The sequence below is a fragment of the Anolis carolinensis genome, unplaced genomic scaffold, assembly GCF_035594765.1.
Source record: "Anolis carolinensis isolate JA03-04 unplaced genomic scaffold, rAnoCar3.1.pri scaffold_7, whole genome shotgun sequence".
Lineage (NCBI taxonomy): Eukaryota > Metazoa > Chordata > Lepidosauria > Squamata > Dactyloidae > Anolis > Anolis carolinensis.
Genome location: NW_026943818.1, coordinates 2245288 through 2268223, shown reverse-complemented (window position 1 = coordinate 2268223; position 22936 = coordinate 2245288). Strand labels below are relative to the sequence as shown.

The 22936-nt window shown below is 43.3% G+C and overlaps 2 protein-coding genes across 13 annotated transcripts in view; one reads left to right on the top strand and one right to left on the bottom strand.

The window, feature by feature from the left end:
* The window catches only part of ciz1 (CDKN1A interacting zinc finger protein 1), a 28454-nt gene extending 13244 nt beyond the window's left edge, over positions 1-15210 (bottom strand). The window contains exons 1-6 of the mRNA XM_062959834.1: positions 14985-15210; positions 12380-12495; positions 9183-9352; positions 8912-9068; positions 982-1036; positions 791-870 (exon numbers count right to left, since the gene is read on the bottom strand). Coding sequence (XP_062815904.1) covers positions 791-870; positions 982-1036; positions 8912-9068; positions 9183-9352; positions 12380-12495; positions 14985-15073 — 667 coding nt within the window. The 5' untranslated portion in view covers positions 15074-15210. The remainder of the gene's footprint in view (positions 1-790; positions 871-981; positions 1037-8911; positions 9069-9182; positions 9353-12379; positions 12496-14984) is intronic.
* A 5536-nt stretch (positions 15211-20746) lies between these two features.
* The window catches only part of dnm1 (dynamin 1), a 134956-nt gene continuing 132766 nt past the window's right edge, over positions 20747-22936 (top strand). For 3 of the 12 annotated variants that reach the window (XR_010000116.1, XR_010000115.1, XR_010000113.1), the window contains exon 1: positions 20751-21227. Coding sequence is in view for 8 of the 12 variants with exons in the window: in XM_062959419.1 (XP_062815489.1) it covers positions 21067-21227 (161 nt within the window). In the remaining 4 variants the exon portion in view is untranslated. Of the gene's footprint in view, positions 21228-22936 lie in introns of all 12 variants that reach the window. The other 9 variants (XM_062959423.1, XM_062959416.1, XM_062959422.1 and 6 more) reach the window with 7 other exon arrangements.

Genomic DNA, 22936 nt, shown 5'->3' with positions numbered 1-22936 from the left:
AATTGTACACAAATACTTTTATGTCAAGCTGCTTTGAGTCTCCTTTGGGGAGAGAAAGCAGGGTATATCTATATCTATATATAAAAGAGTGATGGCATCAGGGCAGCGGACAAAACAACAAAACTACAGGCCCCCCAACCTCGAAATTTGACAACACAACCCATCATCCACGCCTCTAGGTTGATACAACAACAACAAAAAGAAAAATAAAGTCCTAATTAGAGGGAAAGCAATAATTGTTTTTATCCAATTGCTGCCAGTTAGAAGGCTAAGCTCCACCCACTTGGTCTCCTAGCAACCTTCTCAGTCCAGGGGACAGGCACAGTTAGGTTTCAGGCCTCTTCCACACTGCCTATAAGATACAGATTATCTGATTTTAACTGGATTATATGGCAATGTAGACTCAAGGCCCTTCCACACAGCTATATTACCCATTTAGAATCTTATATTAACTGCTTTGAACTGGATTATCTTGAGTCCACACTGCCAGATAATTCACTTCAGTGTGCATTTTATACAGCTGTGTAGAAGGGGCAGTTCTAGGTAGATAATATAAGATTACATATATACAGTAGAGTCTCACTAATCCAACATAAACAGTGTCCTCTATCCTCACCACTTTCACAATACACAAACAACCAAATGCATACTAAACATAAAGACAACCATACAACAGACATTCAATACCACCACTACCTCAACAAGTTCTCACCAACACCACCAGACAACGCCACAGCAACGCGTGGCCGGGCATATATAATAAGTTTAATTATATTTATAAGGTACTTACCTTCCAGGTGGGACTCTGTGTTGGGATCCTCCGCTTGCAAAAGGCACGCTGTTTCCTCAACAAGTAACTCTTCCCCATTGCTGGAAGTCAATGGGGGAGGAGAGAAGAAAGAGAACCTTGGTTGCAAGATGTTGTCTGATTTTGGTTTAGATGCAGTTTCTTCCAAGTGTTATTATTATTATCGTTATTACCTTTTTAATCGCTTGCCGGCTGGCTCGCCATCTGGAGAGGATTCTGCCAGAATTTCTGTAGGTCCAGAAAAGGGTATTATTGTTGCAGAACAACCAATGGAACTTCATCCAGACACTGCTGGACTACAACTGCTATCATTCCTTATCACCAGTGGTCAATGAATTGCATTTCAGGCATGTGGTGAGCCCACTGAGGATTTTGTCAAGCTTTGAAAGAACTATGCAAGGAAGCCCCACATACGTTCAGCACCTGGGATAGCTCCTTTGAAGTCAGAAATCACACTGACACTCACTTTACTCCCAATATGTGTCACGACCCAGGCGGCAGAGGCACCAATAACCATACACAGAGGCCAGAATCTAACTAATATCTTTATTGTAGGAATATATAAAGTTAATAAAAACAAGTATAGAAAATAGTCCAGAATTAGACCCTTCAGGAAAGGTCAGAATTAGTCCAAAAAAGCAATGTCCAATAAGAAATATTAAGGTCCAAAGTTGTAATCCAATAACCGAAACACTCACTTTGCCAAGCAAAGTGAGGGGAGATGACAAGGTCCTTAGTCCATAAAACTTGAGCGTGGCTAGGAAATAACTTGATACTTGAAACAAGGCTTGAACGTGGAACAAGGTAACTAAGAACAAGAACAAGGTCCGTGGAATAACTTGGTAAAATCCGTGAAACAAGGCAAGGATTAGTCCTGGGAAACAAGGCAAAGTCCGTAGGTAAACAAAGGCTGGGAAGCAAGGCGAAGGCTGGATAGCAAGGCAAGGCTTGAGCTGAAGCGAGGCTTGAATCGGAGCGCGCTGTCCAGACACAACTCGCTCCGTAGGCTGACGAATTGACTCCGCGAAGTTGCTACGCGGGCAAAACACCTATATAGAGTCCAACTTTCTCACCAAAGCGGTTCTCTGGGAATCAGAAACGAAAGCTAAACTCTGAGACCAGATGTTAAACTCCTTAAAGATTCTCACGAGAACCAATGTTAATTGGCAACATTCTTAGCTGCTATCCTCGCACTCCTGCGCGAAGCTGAATCCAAACTTCTCTGTTGTTTACAAAACTCCCGGCGCAAGAACACGGGAGAAGTAGGCTCTGGGGTTGTTTGACATACTTCTGGGGCACAACTTTCTTGCAGGTGCAAGGTTTCCAGATCTGCCTGGAAAGGATCTGGCTGAGAGGAATCCAGTTCAGACTGGGAAGGTAAAAAACCCAAGTTTTCATCTTCATCAGGGATTACAATGTCCTGAGCAGGACTACAAGGCCCATGGTTCATCACACTATCCCCCTCCTCAGGGCCCCTCCCAAACTGGGGTCCTCTCCCCGAGGCGCGAGGTCGCGGTTTGGTGGGATAGGTCAGATGGAAGCGACGGGTTAGATCAGGAGCATGGACTGTGGAGGCGTCTTCCCAAGAGCGTTCCTCAGGCCCAAAACCCACCCAGTCAATGAGATATTGTAGGCGGCGGCGATGAAAGCGAGAATCCAAAATGTCCTCAACCTCGAACTCCTCCTCCCCATTCATCAAAACAGGAGGGGGGGCCGGTTGGTCTGTATCAGGACGCACACCATCCGCCGGAAGGAGCAGGGAACGGTGAAACACTGGGTGAATGCGCATTGAACGCGGAAGTTGGAGTTTGAAAGTCACGGGGTTTAATTGCGCCACCACTGGATAGGGGCCAATGAAGCGGGCATCTAACTTCCGGCATGGGCGGTGGGAGGGCAGAAAGCGAGTGGACAGAAAAACCCGATCTCCTACCTTGATTTCGGGGCCCGGCTGGCGGTGTTTGTCAGCGTGGCGTTTATAGTCCTCCTTGGCTTGGTCCAGTTGCTGGAGCAAAAGTTGTTGCACCGCTGTGAGTTCCTGCAGCCAATCCTCTGCTGCGGGAACTTCTGAAGTTTCAATGACAGGGGGAAAGAAACGTGGATGGAAACCGTAGTTTGCAAAGAACGGCGTTTCTTTTGTAGAAGCTTGAACTCCATTATTGTAGGCAAACTCAGACAGTGGTAACAGAGAAGCCCAATTGTCCTGTTGGTAGTTTACATAACAGCGAAGATACTGCTCCAAAGTGGCATTGGTGCGCTCCGTTTGCCCATCTGTTTGGGGATGATGAGCTGAAGATAAGCGAGAGTCTATGCCCAGTAGTTTTTGTAGTGCCTTCCAAAAACGAGAGGTGAATTGAGATCCACGGTCAGTGACTAAACTCTTGGGCAATCCATGTAGTCTGAAAACATGCTGAAGAAATAGATCCGCAGTTTCTTTGGCCGTGGGGAGGCCTTCGCAGGGAATGAAATGGGCTAACTTGGTGAATAGGTCCACCACCACTAAGATCGTGGTGAATCCACAGGAAGGTGGTAGGTCAGTGATGAAATCCGCTGAAATTATTTCCCATGGGCGAGATGGGGTAGGAAGGGGGTGCAAAAGCCCTGAGGGCTTCTCCCTTCGTATCTTGGAGCGCTGGCATACTGGGCAGGTGTTGACATATTTTTCCACATCCTTGCGGATCTTGGGCCACCAAAAATCTCTTAGGATCAAATGCATGGTTTTAAATAGTCCGAAGTGTCCTGCTGGTTTGCAGTCATGACACAGACGAAGCGCTTTTTCCCTGCCCGGTCCGGGTGGGATATAAACATGATTTCTATAGCAGAGCAGCCCATCTTTAAGCGAAAAGGGAAAATGCAGACCTTGGCGAAGTTGGTCCTGCGCCCAGGCATCTGCTTGCTGACTAGCCCTGATTTCTTGAGCACAGATGGGTCCTGGAGTAGGGGAAGTTGAACCAATGGGACTGGATTTGGTGTTCCCCACTGTGAGCGTGGCAAAGTTCTCAGGTTGTAGCAGTTGGGATTCAAAGGTCTCCTTGCGTCCTGCAGCGTATTCCGGTTTACGTGACAGGGCGTCTGCTTGCTTGGTTTGAGCTGGGGTCACATAATGGATCTGGAAGTTGAAACGTTCAAAGAATAAAGCCCAACGTTGCTGCCTCTGATTTAGTTTGCGGGCAGTTCTTAGATGTTCTAGATTACGATGATCAGTGTGGACTTCAATGGGGAATTTGGCCCCTTCTAGCCAATGTCTCCAAGTTTCAAAGGCTGCCTTTATGGCCAGTAGTTCTTTTTCCCAAATGGTGTAATTCCTCTCTGGTGTGGTTAGTTGACGAGAATAAAAGGCACAGGGGTGGAGGTGATCTCCCACCGGTTGTAAGAGTACAGCCCCAATTGCCACATCAGAGGCGTCCGCTTGCACCACAAAAGGGGTTCCAGGATTTGGGTGCTGTAGAATTGGCTGGGAGGTGAATAGTTTCTTTAGTTGCTGGAACCCTTTCTCTGCTTGATCAGTCCAGCGGAAAGGCTGCTTTCCACGGATGCAGCTAGTGATGGGGTCGGACCAGCGGGCAAAATCTGGAATGAACTTGCGGTAGTAGTTCGCGAACCCCAAGAAACGCTGCACCTCTTTCTTGTTAGTTGGCGCCCGCCATTCCAATACTGCTGAAACTTTGGCTGGATCCATGGAAAGCCCTAGAGGCGAGATGCGGTAGCCAAGGAAATCTACCTCTTGTAGATCAAAAGCGCATTTTTCTAGCTTGGCATAAAGTCCATGATCCCGCAGTCGTTGCAACACCATTTTGACGTGGTTCTCATGTTCTGATTGTGATCTGGAAAACACCAAAAAATCGTCCAGGTAGATTATCAAGAATCTGTCTAGATAGTCCTGAAAAATATCGTTGACAAAATGCTGGAACGTTGCGGGAGCTCCGCATAAACCGAAATTCATAACTCGGGACTCGAATAATCCGAATTTAGTCTGGAAGGCGGTCTTCCACTCGTCCCCTTCTCTGATGCGAACTAGATTATAAGCCCCCCGAAGATCCAGCTTGGTGTAGACCTTGGCTCCTCGAAGTCGGTCCAGTAGATCCGAGATTAAGGGCAGGGGATAGCTGTTCCGCTTGGTGATATTGTTCAATGCTCTGTAGTCCACCACCAAGCGTAATTCCCCTGACTTCTTCTTCACAAACATCACTGGGGAGGCGGCTGGGGATTGAGAGGGTCTGATGAACCCCTTGCGAAGGTTTGTCTCTAAGAATTCCCTGAGAGCTTCTTGCTCTGGTTCAGTCAGGGAGTAGAGATGCCCTCGCGGGATCGGGGCCCCCTCCACCAAGTCAATGGCACAGTCATAAGGTCTATGTGGGGGTAATTTTTCGGCTTCTTTCTCATTGAATACATCCCAATACTCGGAGTACTTCTTTGGCAAGGTGATGATGGGCTCGGAGTCTGTGGCATGGCATACCTTGGCTACGAGGCAATGGTTTTGGCAGTACGGTGAAGCAAACTGCAGTTCTCTGTTGGACCAAGAGATGTTAGGGTCGTGGAGTGTCAGCCATGGAATTCCCAAAATCACAGGGAAATGGGGAACCTCGGTAACAAAGAAGGAAATCTCTTCCATATGTTCCCTTATCCACATCCTGGTGGGTTCCGACCACTGGCTTACGGGGCCCGTCTTGAGGGGACGGCCGTCTATGGCTTGCACCACACGGGCATTCTTGAAATCATGATATTGTAATCCCAGAGAGTCGGCATACTCTCTATCGATGAAATTGTTGGTAGCTCCAGAGTCTATCATGGCGTGGATCATGACGGGTCCCCTTTTTGCTGACCATAATGTGACCACGAGAAGGAACAGGACCCCGGTTGGCGGCTCTTGGATGGATTTTTTGACCGGGTTGGCGAGCCTCTCTACACCCGGTCGTTGGCTTCCCCCGCCGGCTGTGTGCCAGTCGGCTCAGACGCCTTCGACTCCGTGGAGGACGCCGCTGCAAGACGGGCGGCAGGCTTCCCTTTGGCTGGGCACTCTCTGGCGAAGTGGCCCCCGTTCCCGCAGTACCAGCAGAGGTTCAAGCGTTGACGACGGGCCTTCTCGGCGGCATCTAGTCTGGGACGCACATTGCCCAACTGCATCGGCACCTCCTCGCCTCCTCTGGGGTATGGGGTTGGCGGCGGGGGTCTCCACACCGGACGTGGCTGAACACTGGCGGGAGCGGGGGGTTTTGCCCCGGCTCTACCGCCCTGGCCTCGAACCCATTGTTTCCTGTTGGCAATCATGACTTCAGCCCGTAAACATTGATCAATGAGTGCCTCGAGGGTCTGGGGAGGATCCACCTTGGAGATTTCTTCCAGCATTTCAATGTTGAGACCCTCCCGAAATTGTCCTCTGAGGGCTACATCGTTCCAGCCGGTGTTGTGGGCCAGCACGCGGAACTCGGCTATGTACTGAGACATGGGTCTGTCTCCTTGAAGGAGGCGCCGGAGTTTGTGACCGGCTGCCTCCAAATTGTCCTCGATTCCCCAGGTCTCCTTAAGGTGATCCAAGAAGCGTTGTGCTGAACTTAGGTGGGGGGAGGCTTGATCAAACAGGGCCGTCGCCCAGCTAGCCGCTGGTCCGTCTAGAAGACTGTAGACCCACGCCACCTTGATGTCTTCTTGGGGAAACTCGGCATCACGGGCCTCTAGATAAGCTTGACATTGGCGGCGGAAAACATGAACCTTAGCAGCTTCTCCAGAAAACTTGGTAGGCAACGCCATGGCCGGGAGGCGAACTCCGCGCTCCCTCAACCCTTTTATTTCTCCATCCTGCGCGTTGAGTCTGTCACGGATGCGGTCCACTTCGTCCTTGCTGATGGTGTAGCTGAGCGGCTGTCCAGCCGGCGCGGCTCCGGTAGACATCCTGGCCTCGGTTAGTTGGTGCTTATGGGTGGCGGAGTCAAACTGTCACGACCCAGGCGGCAGAGGCACCAATAACCATACACAGAGGCCAGAATCTAACTAATATCTTTATTGTAGGAATATATAAAGTTAATAAAAACAAGTATAGAAAATAGTCCAGAATTAGACCCTTCAGGAAAGGTCAGAATTAGTCCAAAAAAGCAATGTCCAATAAGAAATATTAAGGTCCAAAGTTGTAATCCAATAACCGAAACACTCACTTTGCCAAGCAAAGTGAGGGGAGATGACAAGGTCCTTAGTCCATAAAACTTGAGCGTGGCTAGGAAATAACTTGATACTTGAAACAAGGCTTGAACGTGGAACAAGGTAACTAAGAACAAGAACAAGGTCCGTGGAATAACTTGGTAAAATCCGTGAAACAAGGCAAGGATTAGTCCTGGGAAACAAGGCAAAGTCCGTAGGTAAACAAAGGCTGGGAAGCAAGGCGAAGGCTGGATAGCAAGGCAAGGCTTGAGCTGAAGCGAGGCTTGAATCGGAGCGCGCTGTCCAGACACAACTCGCTCCGTAGGCTGACGAATTGACTCCGCGAAGTTGCTACGCGGGCAAAACACCTATATAGAGTCCAACTTTCTCACCAAAGCGGTTCTCTGGGAATCAGAAACGAAAGCTAAACTCTGAGACCAGATGTTAAACTCCTTAAAGATTCTCACGAGAACCAATGTTAATTGGCAACATTCTTAGCTGCTATCCTCGCACTCCTGCGCGAAGCTGAATCCAAACTTCTCTGTTGTTTACAAAACTCCCGGCGCAAGAACACGGGAGAAGTAGGCTCTGGGGTTGTTTGACATACTTCTGGGGCACAACTTTCTTGCAGGTGCAAGGTTTCCAGATCTGCCTGGAAAGGATCTGGCTGAGAGGAATCCAGTTCAGACTGGGAAGGTAAAAAACCCAAGTTTTCATCTTCATCAGGGATTACAATGTCCTGAGCAGGACTACAAGGCCCATGGTTCATCACAATATGGAACCTACATATTATTATTACAGTAGAGTCTCGCTTATCCAAGCTCCACTTATCCAAGGTTCTGTATTATCCAAGGCAGTTTGCCTTTTAGTAGCCAATGTTTTTGTAGTCGATTTTTCAATAAATTGCAAAATTTTGGTGCTAAATTCATAAATACAGTAATTATTACATAATGTTATCATGTACTGAACTGCTTTTTCTATCCATTAGTTATAAAACATGATGTTTTGGTGCTTAATTTGTAAAATCATAACATAATTTGATGTTTAATAGGCTTTTCCTTAATCCCTCATTATCCAACATTTTCGCTTATCCAATGTTCTTCCGGCCCATTTATGTTGGATAAGTGAGACTCTACTGTATTATCATTATTTAATACATTTATATCCCGCCCTTCTCACCCTGAAGGGGACTCAGAGCAGCTTACAAATTAAATTTACATACAATATTATATTATTGGCATATAATCTCTACATATAAAAGGCTTTTGGTGTCACGGCGACGCACAAAACAACAAAACCCCAAACTCCCCAAACTCCAAAATTTGCAACACAATCCATCACCCCCGCCTCCAATAAGATACAACACAATTACACTACACACACAATCACAGGGCCAACAAAAGCCCAAAAACCGCAACAGCCGAACCAAACAAGGATTCCCATAAGAAGAAAACGACCAGGCTTTGACGCTACAAGGCTATTCACTGCTATTCCACCTGCCCAAGTAATCATTCCCAAAAGCCACAGCAACGCGTGGCCGGTCAAAGCTAGTAATATAATATAATAAAGGAGCCCCGGTCGTAAAGTGTGTTAAAGCGCTGAGCTGCTGAACTTGCAGACCGAAAGGTCCCAAGGTTCAAATCCCGGGAGCGGCTTGAGCGCCCGCTGTTAGCTCCAGCTTCTGCAACCTAGCAGTTCGAAAACATGCCAATGTGAGTAGATCAATAGGTACCGCTCTGGCGGGAAGGTAACGGCGCTCCATGTAGTCATGCCAGTGGCCACATGACCTTGGAGATGTCTACGGACAACGCCGGCTCTTTGGCTTAGAAATGGAGATGAGTACCAACCTCCAGAGTCAGACATGACTGGACTTAACGTCAGGGGAAACCTTTATCTTTACAATATTATATTATTAGCATATAATAATATAATAAAAACATAGATTGTTTTTCAACCATTCCGGTGTTCTCCTACCTGAAGACTGAGGACAACTCTGGTCTAAAGGCTGCTTGGGGTCCGTTTTGTGATCAGAAACGTCCGGATGAGGCCCTGCCTCATCTGCTCCTTGGCCGTGAGTAGAAGAGGATGAGGAATCTGCTTCTCGCTTCCTCTCAGGATTCCTTGGAAAGTCCTGCCGGGGTCAAGAAGAGAACATCACAAACATTTCCATGGCAGGGTGGGACTTGGGACCAAAAGGTCAGCATATAAGGTGTGGCAAGAAGGTCAGAGAAGGCCACCAACTCACCTTACGGAAAGTTCGGTTCTGCCACTGAAAAGGCAGAGAGGGGAAAGCCAAGCGAGTGGGCTTCAAGGAGACCCCGACCGGAGGAGGACCCAAAAGGGAGTGCCTTGTCGCCTGGGGAAAGAACTGCTGCAACACTGGGGCGGCTGCCATATTGAAACCTCTCAAGCTGCCTAAAGAAGTCAGAGAGAAACGGGGAAAGGGAGAAGACCACACCACTTATGCAAAAACCAACGCTCGGGGACAAGTGGCTCAATTAAACGATCATGGCTAACTGAATACATATCACCCTTGTCCCAAATGGGCAAACCTATAACCAAAATTTCCCTTGAAACCAATCATTTTCATAATTGTGTGTGTTTGTTTTGTTATGGGGATGCAAACAACAGCTTGGTATAGCCACCAGTTGCCTAAAATTGGCATCATGGCTTGCCACGATTGGTGTGGGGACCGAGTATAGAGAATAGAGAGAACCGGATCCCGATGGCCCTGCCATGGCACCATGCAAAGTGGCAAAGTGAGACAATCACATCTCTGTGCTGGGAGATAGATTTCTACTACGAGGCTTTGCTTGTCTCATACAACTTCTCAAACCTGCTTTCCATTATTACGCACAGACCCCAACCAAATGGTTTCAAACGTCAGGCTACCCCGCAATAAAATCAATTTTAATAGATACAGGAAACACACTGCTGAAATTGCCTAAGAAGGGTAGGATGGCAATTAGAAGGGTTGGAACAGGGGTCCTCAATCTTTTTAAGACAAGGGCCAGTCCACAATCCTTCAGACTGTTGAGGGGCCGGATTATCATTTGAAAAAAAAATACAAACAAATTCCGATGCACACTGGACATGTCTTATTTGTAGTGCAAAAACAACAACAACAACAACAATGAAAGAACAATACAATATTTAAAAATAAAAACAATTTTAACCAACATACATTGATCAGGATTTCAATGGGAAGTGTGCTCCTGCTTCTGGCCAATGAGATAGTCAAGTTAATTAGGGTTGTTGTTGTGGTTGTTGTTGTTGTGTGCCTTCAAGTCATTTCAGACTTTGGGCGAGTCTAAGTCTAAAATTTATTTATTTATTATTTATTTATTTACTGCATTTATTTACTACATTTGTATCACACCCTTCTCACCCCAAAGGGGACTCAGAGTGGCTTACAAATTATATGTACATACAATATATTATATTATTAGCATAGCAAAATATTAGCATTATATATTACTATATTGAACTATACCACTATACTGTAATATTATTAGTAATATTATATGTAATATAGAATATATAATTAATATTATTATATGGTATTATTATTAGTGTTATATTGTACAACATTATAATATTATTATCAATATTATATGTATATACAATATATTATATTATAAAACTGAGGGCGGGGGCCAGGTAAATGACCTCGGAGGGCCGCATCTGGCCCCCGGGCCTTAGTTTGGGGACCCCTGAGTTGGAAGATGCATTACTACTACTACTAATAATAATAATAATAATTTATTTTTGTATTCCACCACCATCTCCCCAAAGGGACTCGGGGTGACTAACATGGGGCCAAGCCCAAAAAACAAGGTATAAACAAGTTAAAATATAAAACAAATGAAGAAAATAACAGTAAGTAAAGGATGGGATGGCAGCCACCTTACATGGAGCTGGTGCAGCTTATTGGCTGAGGTCACAGGATGGAAACATTACATTTTTAGACTAATTCCAAGCATTAGCCAGCAGCAACACTGTTCATAGTGGGTCAGGGATTCTGGGGGATTTAGTCCAAAAGTAACATTTCCAAGTTATAGCATCTCTAGGAAACATACTTCTAGTTTAGATACAGAAGAGAGAGAAAAAAAATATTTAACTGCAGGTTGCACCACCTGCTGAATTATTAACTCACACTGTTCCTCAGATACCAAGGTATCGGGGCATCAAGTGTTCTGAAACATAACCCAAACCTTGCAGGTAACCAGGACGCTTCAGGGAACGGTCAGTTCCTCAGACCGTTCTTTATTACAGAGGTAACATGATTATCCATTCATTGCATAACACCAGAACAACCAGGCCCATAAAGAAAGAAGTGCCACTCTTCAAAAGACCGGAAGAGGCATCTATACAAAAAACAATGCACCAAAGGCAAAAAAAATGGCGTTTCATTTATGTAAAGTTTATTATATAATCACAATGTGTGTGTATTTCTAAGAACACCTCAGTTCATGAATTGATATGTCCCTGGGCATGATGTATGTAACAGAAAATTTGGTACCAAAGAAAGAAAACAATATGGAAATAATAAGGATGGGTTCCTACATCACAAAAAATAATAATATTATAATGTTATACAATATAATAATAATAATACAATATAATAATATTAATGATATATTATATATTAAATGTAATATTACTAATAATATTACCATATAATGATATAGTACAATATAGTAATTTAATACTTATATTGTGCTATGGTAATAATATATTGTATGTACATTTGATTTGTAAGCCGCTCAGAGTCCCCTTCGGGGTGAGAAGAGCGGGATATAAATGTAGTAAATAAATGAATAAATAAAAAGGTAGAGCAGGTCAACATGTTTCAGCAGATATTTTATTCAAAACGTACCATATGTACATGGACAAACAACCAGGTCAGGTATGCCTTAGAAGTAAATAAAAACACAAACTAGGTGGAAGTTTCTCTTAATATGAACCCAGAAAAGATTTAGTATTAATTATACTATTGTGTTGTGGATGCATTAATGATAATAATGCGTATGGAAGTAGTAATGATAATATTGTGAGTGGAAATATTAATGTTATTATTGTGTCTGGATGGATGTATTAATGCTAATATCGTGTATGGATGTATCAGTGATAATATCATGTATGGATGTATCAGTGATAATATCGTGTGAGGAGGTATTGATAATATTGTGTACAGAAGTATCAATGATAATATTGTGTATGGATGTATTAATGATAATATTATCAGTGCAAGTATTAATGATAATTCTGTGTAGATTGGGGAGATCCTAACTAAAACCCTCCTCAGCAACACAAACAATTAAAAAAAGACCCTTCTCCTCTAACAAAGTTTCCAAGGATCCCGGCATATGGCGATCAGCATCTTCAACATTAACTGATCCAAATATAAAGGAGTTTTAAAAAGCAACATATAAGAAGTACCTTGCATTTGTTGGATGAGCAGGGCCCGCTGAAGCATGGGATTGGCGCTGAGAAGTGAGGCTTGACCGGTTGCCCGCATATTGAGCATCTGTTGTTGCGGAGATGGAGTCACACCTCTAGGGAGAATGGGGAGAAGGATCAGAAAACAAGGAAACACTTGGTTCGGGGCAGCAAGACGGGCAACGACACATAATAATAATAACAACAACAACAACAACAACAACAACAACACTTTATTTTTATATCCTGCTCCCATCTCCCCCAGGGGGACTCGGGGCGGCTCACATGGGGAACAGGCCAATGTCACATTTAATAACCAGTCATACAATAAAACCAATATAAACAATAAAACCATTAAAACATACATCAAGACAGGCTAGCCTCAGAATTCTTGGCATTTAGACCAGGCATGGGCCAACCTTGGCCCTCCTTCCAAGTGTTTTGACTTCAACTCCTACAAGTCTTAACAGCCTACCAGCCTACATAGCTCCTTTGAGTCCCCTTTGGGAAAGTTAAAGCGGGGTATAAATAAATATAATAATAATAATACATTAATACTAATAAGAAATAGGCATTTTGAGTCTCCTTTGGGAGAGATAAAGCCTGGTATAAATAATAATAATAGTAATATAATAGATACATAGCTGCTTTTGAGTCTCCTTTGGGAGTGATAAAGTGGGGTATAAATAATAATAATAATATTCCTGTATTTTCAATTGTATGCGGATTCTTTTATGTCAAGCTGCTTTGAGTCTCCTTTGGGAGAGATAAAGTGGGGTATAAATAAATATAAGCATAATAATATATAAAATAATATTAAATAATAATAATAATACATTCCAATACCAATAATAGATACATAGCCACTTTGAGTTCCCCTCGGGAGAAATAAAGTGGGGTATGAATATATAATAATATAATAATAATAATACATTATAATACTAATAATAAATACTTAGGCGTTGTGAGTCTCCTTTGAGAGAGATAAAGCCTGGTATAAATAATAATAATAGTAATATAATAGATACATAGCTGCTTTAACACTCTTTTGGGAAAGTTAATGCCGGGTATAAATAATAATAATAATAATAATAATAATAATAATAATAATAATAATAGATACATAGCTGCTTTTGAGTCTCCTTTGGGAGTGGGATATAAATAATAATACTGTAATAATATTTCTGTATTTTCAATTGTATGCTGATTCTTTTATGTCAAGCCGCTTTGAGTCTCCTTTGGGAGAGATAAAGCGAGGTATATATAAATAAATATATTTATTTATTTAATACATTTCTATCCCGCCCTTCTCACCCCAAAGGGGACTCAGAGCAGCATACAAATTAAATTTACATACAAATATTATATTATTAGCATAGCACAAGACTGGCAATAAATTACCATATTGTACTATATCAATATATTGTAAAATTATTAATAATATTACATGCAATATATAATATATAATTAATATGATTGTATTGTATTATTAGTATTATATTGTATAACAAAATAATATTATTAATATAATATGCATATACAATATATTATAATATTATATATTATTGTAAATTATATTGTATATATGTATATAGGTATATATGTATGTGTGCATATATCATAGAATCATAGAATCATAGAATAGTAGAGTTGGAAGAGACCTCATGGGCCATCCAGTCCAACCCCCTGCTAAGAAGCAGGAAATCGCATTCAAAGCACCCCCGACAGATGGCCATCCAGCCTCTGCTTAAAAGCCTCCATATACATATATATGTATATATAATCCATATATACATATATATATGCATATATACATACATATATATAATACAATATTTATATGGTGCACTTTACCCAGTCTACTTTTACAACCTCTCCGTTTTAATCCATGTTTTTATTAAATTTTGTCATTTATTTTTATTGGGAATGTTCAAAATTTTAGTTGTGCATGTCTCGTCTATTGTTGTGTTCTATATTGTTATTGTTTTTATTCGGGCTTGGCCCCATGTAAGCCGCCTTGAGTCCCCTTTACGGAGATAGAGGCGGGGTATAAAAATAAAATTATTATTATTATATATATACAGTAGAGTCTCACTTATCCAAGCCTCTGGATAATCCAAGCCATTTTTGTAGTCAATTTTTCAATATATCGTGATATTTTGGTGCTAAATTCGTAAATACAGTAATTACAACATAACATTACTGTGTATTGAACTGCTTTTTCTGTCAAATTTGTTGTAAAACATGATGTTTTGGTGCTTAATTTGTAAAATCATAACCTAATTTGATGTTTAATAGGCTTTCCCTTAATCCCTCTTTATTATCCAAGATATTCGCTTATCCAAGCTTCTGCTGGCCCGTTTAGCTTGGATAAGTGAGACTCTACTGTATATATATATATAAACATAATAACACATAAAATAATATTATATAATAATGATGATGATGATAATAAATTCCAATACCAATAATAGATACATAGCTGCTTTGAGTCCCCCTCGGGAGAGATAAAGCGAGGTATAAATAAACCTAAGAATAAGAATAATAATACTGATGCTTGAACGTGGTAGGCCGCGCATCCCCGGCCTCGAGTGCAAGGGCTTACCGGCTCGGGGGCGGCGGGGGCGGCTGGAGGAGCTGCTGGAGCTGGAGCAGGTGTTGCTGGAGTTGCTGCTGCTGCTGCTGGGGAAACATGACTGGAGGCTCCTCCTTCTCCTCCGGAGAGAAGAAGAACGAGAAGCCGGCGCTGCTGGTCCGGGCCTGGGAGATGGAGCGCCGGGCCCTTCATGCAGGTCACGCCGCCATCGCCCGGAGGGAGGGAGGGAGGAGAGGCCACGCCCCTCCCGGCAGGCCACGCCCCTCCCGGCAGGCCACGCCCCCTCCTTCACGCCCTGGAAAGACCGCCATTGTGCAAAGGCTCTTCACAGGTAACAGGCCCGGAGCCCTTGCGCCCTCTTTGAGGAACAAAAACACACAGACCAGTGTTATATCTTCCATAGGAGGCTTTTCCTTGTAGTAAAATAATATAGTTGCACTATTTACAATAATATATACCTATTTACAATAACTACAACACATACAGGTTTACCTCAGACGGACTGAGGCGTTCCCTCACTGAGGTAAAAACTGGCTTCGGCCTACTCACTCTCCTCAGGGCCTCTAACTCGAACAGGCTTCGGCCTACACTATACCCGTTTCATATTTCATATTTCTGACAGGTTCTGTTTTTATTTATTTATTTATTTATTACAGTAGAGTCTCACTTATCCAACTTTCACTTACCCAACATTCTGTATTATCCAACGCAGTTGGTGTTTTTGTAGTCAATGTTTTTGTAGTCAATGTTTTCAATACATTGCGATATTTTGGTGCTAAATTTGTAAATACAGTAATTACTACACCGGAGCCCCGGTGGTGAAGTGTGTTATACAATATAATACTAATAATACAATATAATATTAATTATATATTATATTTTACATTTAATAGTACTAATAATATTACAATATATTGATACAGTACAATATAGTAATTTATTACCAATATTGTACTATACTAATATAATATTGTATGTAAATTTAATTTGTAAGCCGCTCTGAGTCCCCTTCAGGGTGAGAAGGGCGGCATATAAATGTAGCAAATAAATAAAGTGCTGAGCTGCTGAACTTGCAGATCGAAAGGTGCCAGGTTCAATCCCTGGGAGCGGTGTGAGCGGCCACTCTTAGCTCCAGCTTCTGCCAACCTAGCAGTTTGAAAACATGCCAATGTGAGTAGATCAATAGGTACCGCTCCGGCGGGGAGGTAACAGCGCTCCATGCAGTCATGCCGGCCACATGACGTTGGAGGTGTCTACGGACAACGCTGGCTCTTCAGCTTAGAAATGGAGATGAGCACCAACCCCAGAGTCGGTCACGACTGGACTTAACGTCAGGGGAAAACCTTTACCTTTACCTACATTACGTTACCGTGTATTGAACTGCTTTTTCTATTGATTTGTTGTTTTGGTGCTTAATTTGTAAAATCATAATGTAATTTGATGCTTAATAGGTTTCTCCTTAATCCTTCCTTCTTATATAATATTTTCACTTATCCAACCCTCTGCCGGCCCGTTTATGTTGGATAAGTGAGACTCTACTGTATTTATTTACTACATTTATATGCTGCCCTTCTCACCCTGAAGGGGATTCAGAGCAACTTATAAATTAAATTCACATACAATACATTATATTATTAGCATAGTACGATACTAACATTAAATTTTTATATTGTACTATATCATTATATTGTAATATTATTAGTAATATTACATTTAATATTATCAGTATTATATCGTAATACATTATAATATTATCAATATTATATGTATATACGAGGAGCCCCGGTGGCGAAGTGCATTAAAGCACTGAGCTGGAGACCGAAAGGTCCCAGGTTGAAACCCCGGGAGTGGCGTGAGCGGCTGCTGTTAGCTCCAGCTCCTGCCAACCTAGCAGTTCGAAAACATGCCAATGTGAGTCGATCAATAGGTACTGCTCCAGCAGGAAGGTAACGGTGCTCCATGCAGTCATGCCGGCCACATGACCTTGGAGGTGTCTACGGACAACGCCAGCTCTTCGGCTTAAAAATGGAGATGAGCACCAATCCCCAGAGTCGGTCACGACTGGACTTAACGTCAGGGGAAACCTTTACCTTATATGTATATACAATATATTATATTATTACAGTAGAATCTCACTTATCCAAGACTCGCTTGTCCAAGGTTCTGGATTATCCAAGCATTTTTGTAGTCAATGTTTTCAATATATCGTGATATTTTGGGTCTAAATTTGTAAATACACTACAGTAGACTCTCACTTATCCAACACTCGCTTATGCAATGTTCTGGATTATCCAACACATTTTTGTAGTCAATGTTTTCAATACATTGTGATATTTTGGTGCTAAATACGTAAATACAGTAATTACCCATAGCATTAATGCATATTGAACTTCCTTTTCTGTCAAATTTGTTGTATAACATGATGTTTTGGTGCTTAATTTGTAAAATCATCGCCTGATTTGATGTTTAATAGGCTTTTCCTTAATCCCTCCTTATTATCCAAGATATTCGCTTATCCAAGGTTCTGCCGGCCTGTTTAGCTTGGATAAGTAAGACTCTACTGTATATCCACAGGAAATATATATCTGGCAATTGAGTCTGTGGATTTTGCACTAACTGAGCTTTCACTTGCTCATCAGAAAGAGTCTTGTTCATATAAAAGTCAAACAATGACACAGCTTCTTCTCTTTGCTCCTGTTCCATGGTTTCTTTGGCAGGCCTTGGATTAGATCAGTAGTTCCCAACCTTTTTTTTTTTTTACCAGGGCCCATTTGACAAGAGACCACCTTAACCAGGGACCACTTTCACCAGGGCCCATTTGACCAGGGATAACTTTGGCCAGGGACCACCTGACCCTTGATGTATGATACTCTTATCTCTCTGGGTTGATTTTTGTCTTTATTCTTATGGCTTGTTCTTGGTCTTGCAGTTCTTCTAATGTCTGTCGTGGAATACAATAATAATAATAATAATAATAATAATAATAATAATAATAATAACTTTATTTTTATACCCCGCCACCATCTCTCCGAAGGGACTCGGGGCGGCTTACATGGTAAAAACAATAACGAATAAAACACATCAAATGCAAAAGACAAGTACAGTTATAAAATTTTAAACACTAACATATAGAGATAAAATAGCAACTTAATAAAACATGATTGAAACACAGGAAAGTTATAAAAAAAGTTATACAGTACATCCTCATTGGCCTGTAAAACCCAGTTTAGGTGGTTCAGTTCACCTTGGAGGATGTGGGCTTTGCAGATCTTATTTGCACAGCCTGTCAAAGGATTTTATTGTGCTTGTTTTTTGACCTGGGTGGTGGTTGGAGCTTTTTATGTAGGTGTCTATCAGTGTAAATAGGTTTTCTGTAAACCTTTTATTGATTCTGCCGGGAGACACAATGATGTCCCTTTCTTGTCACCTCCTCCTCTTTCTCCCTCATCCTTCCAATTAGGCCTCCGCTTAGGCACTTGCATTTAAGGAGGGGGTTTCGGTTTCTTCCTCCCTCGCAGGAGGGACCATCTGTTCACGGCTGGGACCAGGGGAACGGAATAAACGGCTAAAGGGGGAGTGAGAAGGGGAAGCAGATGGCAAACAGTCGATTTCTTCTTATGTTTCTGGAGAATCGTAAGTACCTGCCACAGATGGTAAATGTCCTACGGAAAAGGGGGAGGGCACCTGCAGCGGATTTGGGAAGCCTGCTGTGGCTCTCCTTAGACCCCATTGGCCACCCTACCCAAAGCTAAGATGTCCAATGGCATCCTCAGAGTTTGTTGCTAGTGAGGCAAGTGGGGTGTGTATATTATACCTGTGGAATGTCAGAGTGGGAGAATGAACCTTTGTCTGAAGCAAGTGTGAACGTTGCAATTAGCAAGCTTGATTAGCATTGAGTAGACTTGCAGCTGCAAAGACAATTAGTGAGAGTATGTGCATAGAGATGGTGAATCAAGTAGAGTGTATACATCCCTGTGGAATAATGTCCAGGGTGGGAGAACGAACCAACTCCTGATTAACTCCAGTCATTCCTTTCCTTTCTCATAGCTGTGAAAATACAACAAAGGCACAGATTCTGTGCAAGTGGGAGGTGGGAATGGAGTGAGTGCGGGAGGAGAAATTGATAATTTGCAACACAGCTCAATAGGTCAAAGTACGATGTGCAGCACATTGGTCCGCCCACTGACCATCTGAGGCAGTCAGTGGGGGATTTTCTGTGAGCCAGGAGCATCAGCAGCGTGGGTTTGTTGGCAGTTCATAGTCCTTGGCTCCATCCCTGAAAGGGGTCTGTTTGTTTAAACTCACAGGCCAACCCACTGCGACCAAAGGGCTATAGGCAGGCTGGAAAATGCTGTAGAAACCCGAGTCAATAACAAATCTCGCAAGCATACATAAGGTTTCAAAGCAAAGCCTAATGGATAATGGGAAAATTGCTTCTGAATCAAAAGAGTAAGGATCAGACTATCAATTCACAATTCACAGTCTCTTCTGTGGAGAGAAAAAGCAGGGTATGTATCAGGCATGGGCAAACTTCGGCCCTCCAGGTGTTTTGGACCTCAACTCAGGTTGACGTCTGATCTTAGATACTTACCTCATGCCATGAGATGATGCATGAGCCAAACAACAACAGCCATGTTGCACAGATTTCCTTGTGGCAACAAGGAGCAAAATCCCGTTGTTGCTATGTCAACATACATTTGCGTCTCTCCCTTCTGAAAAGCCCTTGCAAAACAAGGGAAAGCTGTGGCTGGGTTTTGGTGCAAATGGGATCTTGAAGGGGATCCGAAAGGCACACTAGAGCCGCCCCCCATTTCTGTTACTAACAGATCGATGCCTTCTCTCTCTCTTGTAATTAAGCCAAGTCTTGTAGTTTCAGTAGGGCCAATTATTTTTGCTGAGGAAGGAAACGGAGATATCACAGGGTTGTTATGAGTTTTTCGTGCTGTCTAGCCATGTTCCAGTAGCATTCTCTCCTGATGTTTAATCTGCATTTGTGGCTAATGGCATCTTCAGAGGTCCTCTTGGAAGTTAAGCCAGTGGAGTGTATATATACCTGTGGAATAATGTACAGGATGGGAGAAAGAACAGCCCCCTCCCTGTCCTTTAGAAAGATGGTGAAGACCTGGCTGTGGGACCAAGCCTTTGTGGCAGTGCAGCAATAGCTCCAGCTCCTGCCAACCTAGCATTTCGAAAACATGCCAATGTGAGTAGATCAATAGGTACTGCTCCGGCGGGAAGGTAACGACGCTCCATGCAGTCATGCCGGCCACATGACCTTGGAGGTGTCTATGGACAACGCCGGCTCTTCAGCTTAGAAATGGAGATGAGCACTAACCCCCAGAGTCAGACATGACTGGACTTAACGTCAGGGGAAACCTTTACCTTTTTAGATGATTTTAGTGTTTACATATACAGTATGTATGGTTTAGTTAATGGTCCGGCATTGAATGTTTGCTGTATATATGTTGTGCTCTGCCCTGAGTCCCCTTTGGGGTGAGCAGGGCAAAATATACATGTTTTAAATGAATAAATAAATGCTGCAGGGACATGGCCATACAACCCGAAAAACTCACAAGCCAGTGATTCCGGCCATGAAAGCCATGGACAACACAGGCCCTTCCACACAGCTGTATAAAATCCACATTGGACTGGATTATTTGCACAGTTTGTTCTGGGAGAGTGGTATAACGCCTGATAGCTCTCTGATTCTATGATGTTATGATTCTAATTCTGAGTTTTGTCTGTTTAACTACATTTCCCAGGAAGCGCTTTGAGACCCTGCACTGGGCTCCCTCTGGCGGCGAGAGGCGGGACAGCGCCCTTGTCCTCTCTTGGATTTGGAGCCAGTCGCTGCTGCAGCAGGAGGAGGAGGAGGCAAGCCTGGATTAAGTGGGAGGCAGAGAGAGCCGGGAAGGAAGGGGCCCAGCAGCCAGCAGAGCAGCCCCCTGGCGCCCCATTGCAGGCCTGGGGGGAGCTGGTGTGGCCTTGAGCCCCCCAAGCATCCATTGCAAGGCAGGGTCCCTATTAGGTTAGCATTCATTCTCGTTTTGCAAGCCAGAGAGCTCCCTGGAGCTGCTAAGCGGGCTTAGCCATGGGGAACCGAGGGATGGAAGACCTCATTCCCTTGGTCAACCGGCTTCAGGATGCCTTCTCCGCCATCGGGCAGAATGCCAACCTGGACCTGCCCCAGATCGCTGTGGTTGGGGGGCAGAGCGCAGGAAAGAGCTCCGTCCTGGAGAATTTCGTCGGCAGGTCAGTGTACATATATCTCTATCTCTATATCTGTATGTGTTTGTATGTTGCAATGGGTTGCACTCCAAGCAGGCTGGGGTTCATTCTCATGCATCAATCAGCCTGCTTTCTCAATGCAGAATCCCCCTGGTGGCAAGGGAAATATGCAAAGGATGGAGAGGATGGATGCTAATGCTTCCAACCTTCAAGCCTTTCGCCCCCATCCATCCATCCATCCATTGCAGATGCTCCCTGGTGCCAGCACCGCCTTGCAGAGCCAACCCTGGGAGGGAGACCAGTGATTGACAGCCGGTGTTCCCTGGCAACCCACCCCTAACTCCCTCCCTCCCTCCCTAAGCAGGCATCAGAGATGGCTTTTTTTTTTTTTTTTACAAATGTGCCTGCCTGGGTTCTATTTCCGAATCCTATTTGGATTTGAATTCAGAAAACCAAAAATAAGCAACAGCCATTCTAGATTTAGGGAGAAGCTTGCCTACGCTTCCTTCTACTTTTCCTTCTGCAGGGAGGGTGGATCTGAGGAAAACACGCACACACATATTTCTTATTTATTTATTGACTGCATTTTTACCCAGCACGGAGTGGCTTCCAAATTGGCAATAATTCAGTGCCACATTAAATATATGTTCAATGTTTTTGATTTAGGTCAGATATAATTTACATGATAAGGTTATGGTTTATTTAATGTAAGGTGTCAGGTTAGAATGTGTTTCTAAATGTTGGGTTATTGTGTGTTATTATGTTTATATTTGTGTTTGTTGTGGTATTGAGACATTGAAGGTTTGCTCTTTTTGTTTGTTGCCATCCGCCCCGAGTCCCCGTGGGGAGAGAGGGCAGAATATAAATAAAATTATTATTATTATTATTATAAAAATATAAAAATACAAACTCATAAAAAATTGCATGTCAATGCAATACATAGACCGTTAGACATTGCAAGTATAGCCAAAATCATAATCCAGAAGCCGGCCCAAACTCCATTCCATTCCATTCACTATCTTTGGATTTATGGCACGAAAGGAGCCATTTGTTCCGGGGCTGAAGATAGAAGGATGGGGATGGTGGTTTTGTTATGTTGTGCTGTGCCTCCCCATCCTAAAGGCAAGCAGTGATTGAATGGTTTTGATTCTAAACCATCCTGGGATTGCTGAACTGAGGCTGGTCAGAATCTCCTTTCATTGCTTCCTCTTCCTTCTGTTGCTAGAGGACAGTTGCTCATGGCCTTGGGAAGTTAACCCTGTCGGCTAGGAAAGGAGGCAGCTTTCAAGGAGAATGTGAAAGAAGCAGCTTTGCATCCTCAGTGTGCTAGCAAAGCCCAACACTCAACCCCCCTATATTATGTAATCTCAAGAGAGGAGAAAAATATCAGAAGGATAAAAAGGGGGAGGCAGGGAGAAGCAAATAGTAATAGGGTTGCCATGAGTTTTCCGGGCTGTGTGGCCATTTTCCAGGAGCATTCTCTCCTGACATTTCGCCTTCATCCATGGCAGGCATCCTCAGAGGTTGTGAGGTGTATTGGAAATGAGGCAAATAGCAATAATTTTCAATTGCCCATTGCTAGTTTTCTCCTATAGCTCTTCCTGCAATTCCTTCCAGGATGATGCAACGTTCGGCATCCTTGTGTCTTATTCCCACATCTTGGGCTTCTCTCGGTGCTTGTGGGGTTTGCAGAAAGGAAAAAAAAATCAATAAGAGAGGAACAGAATGGGGAC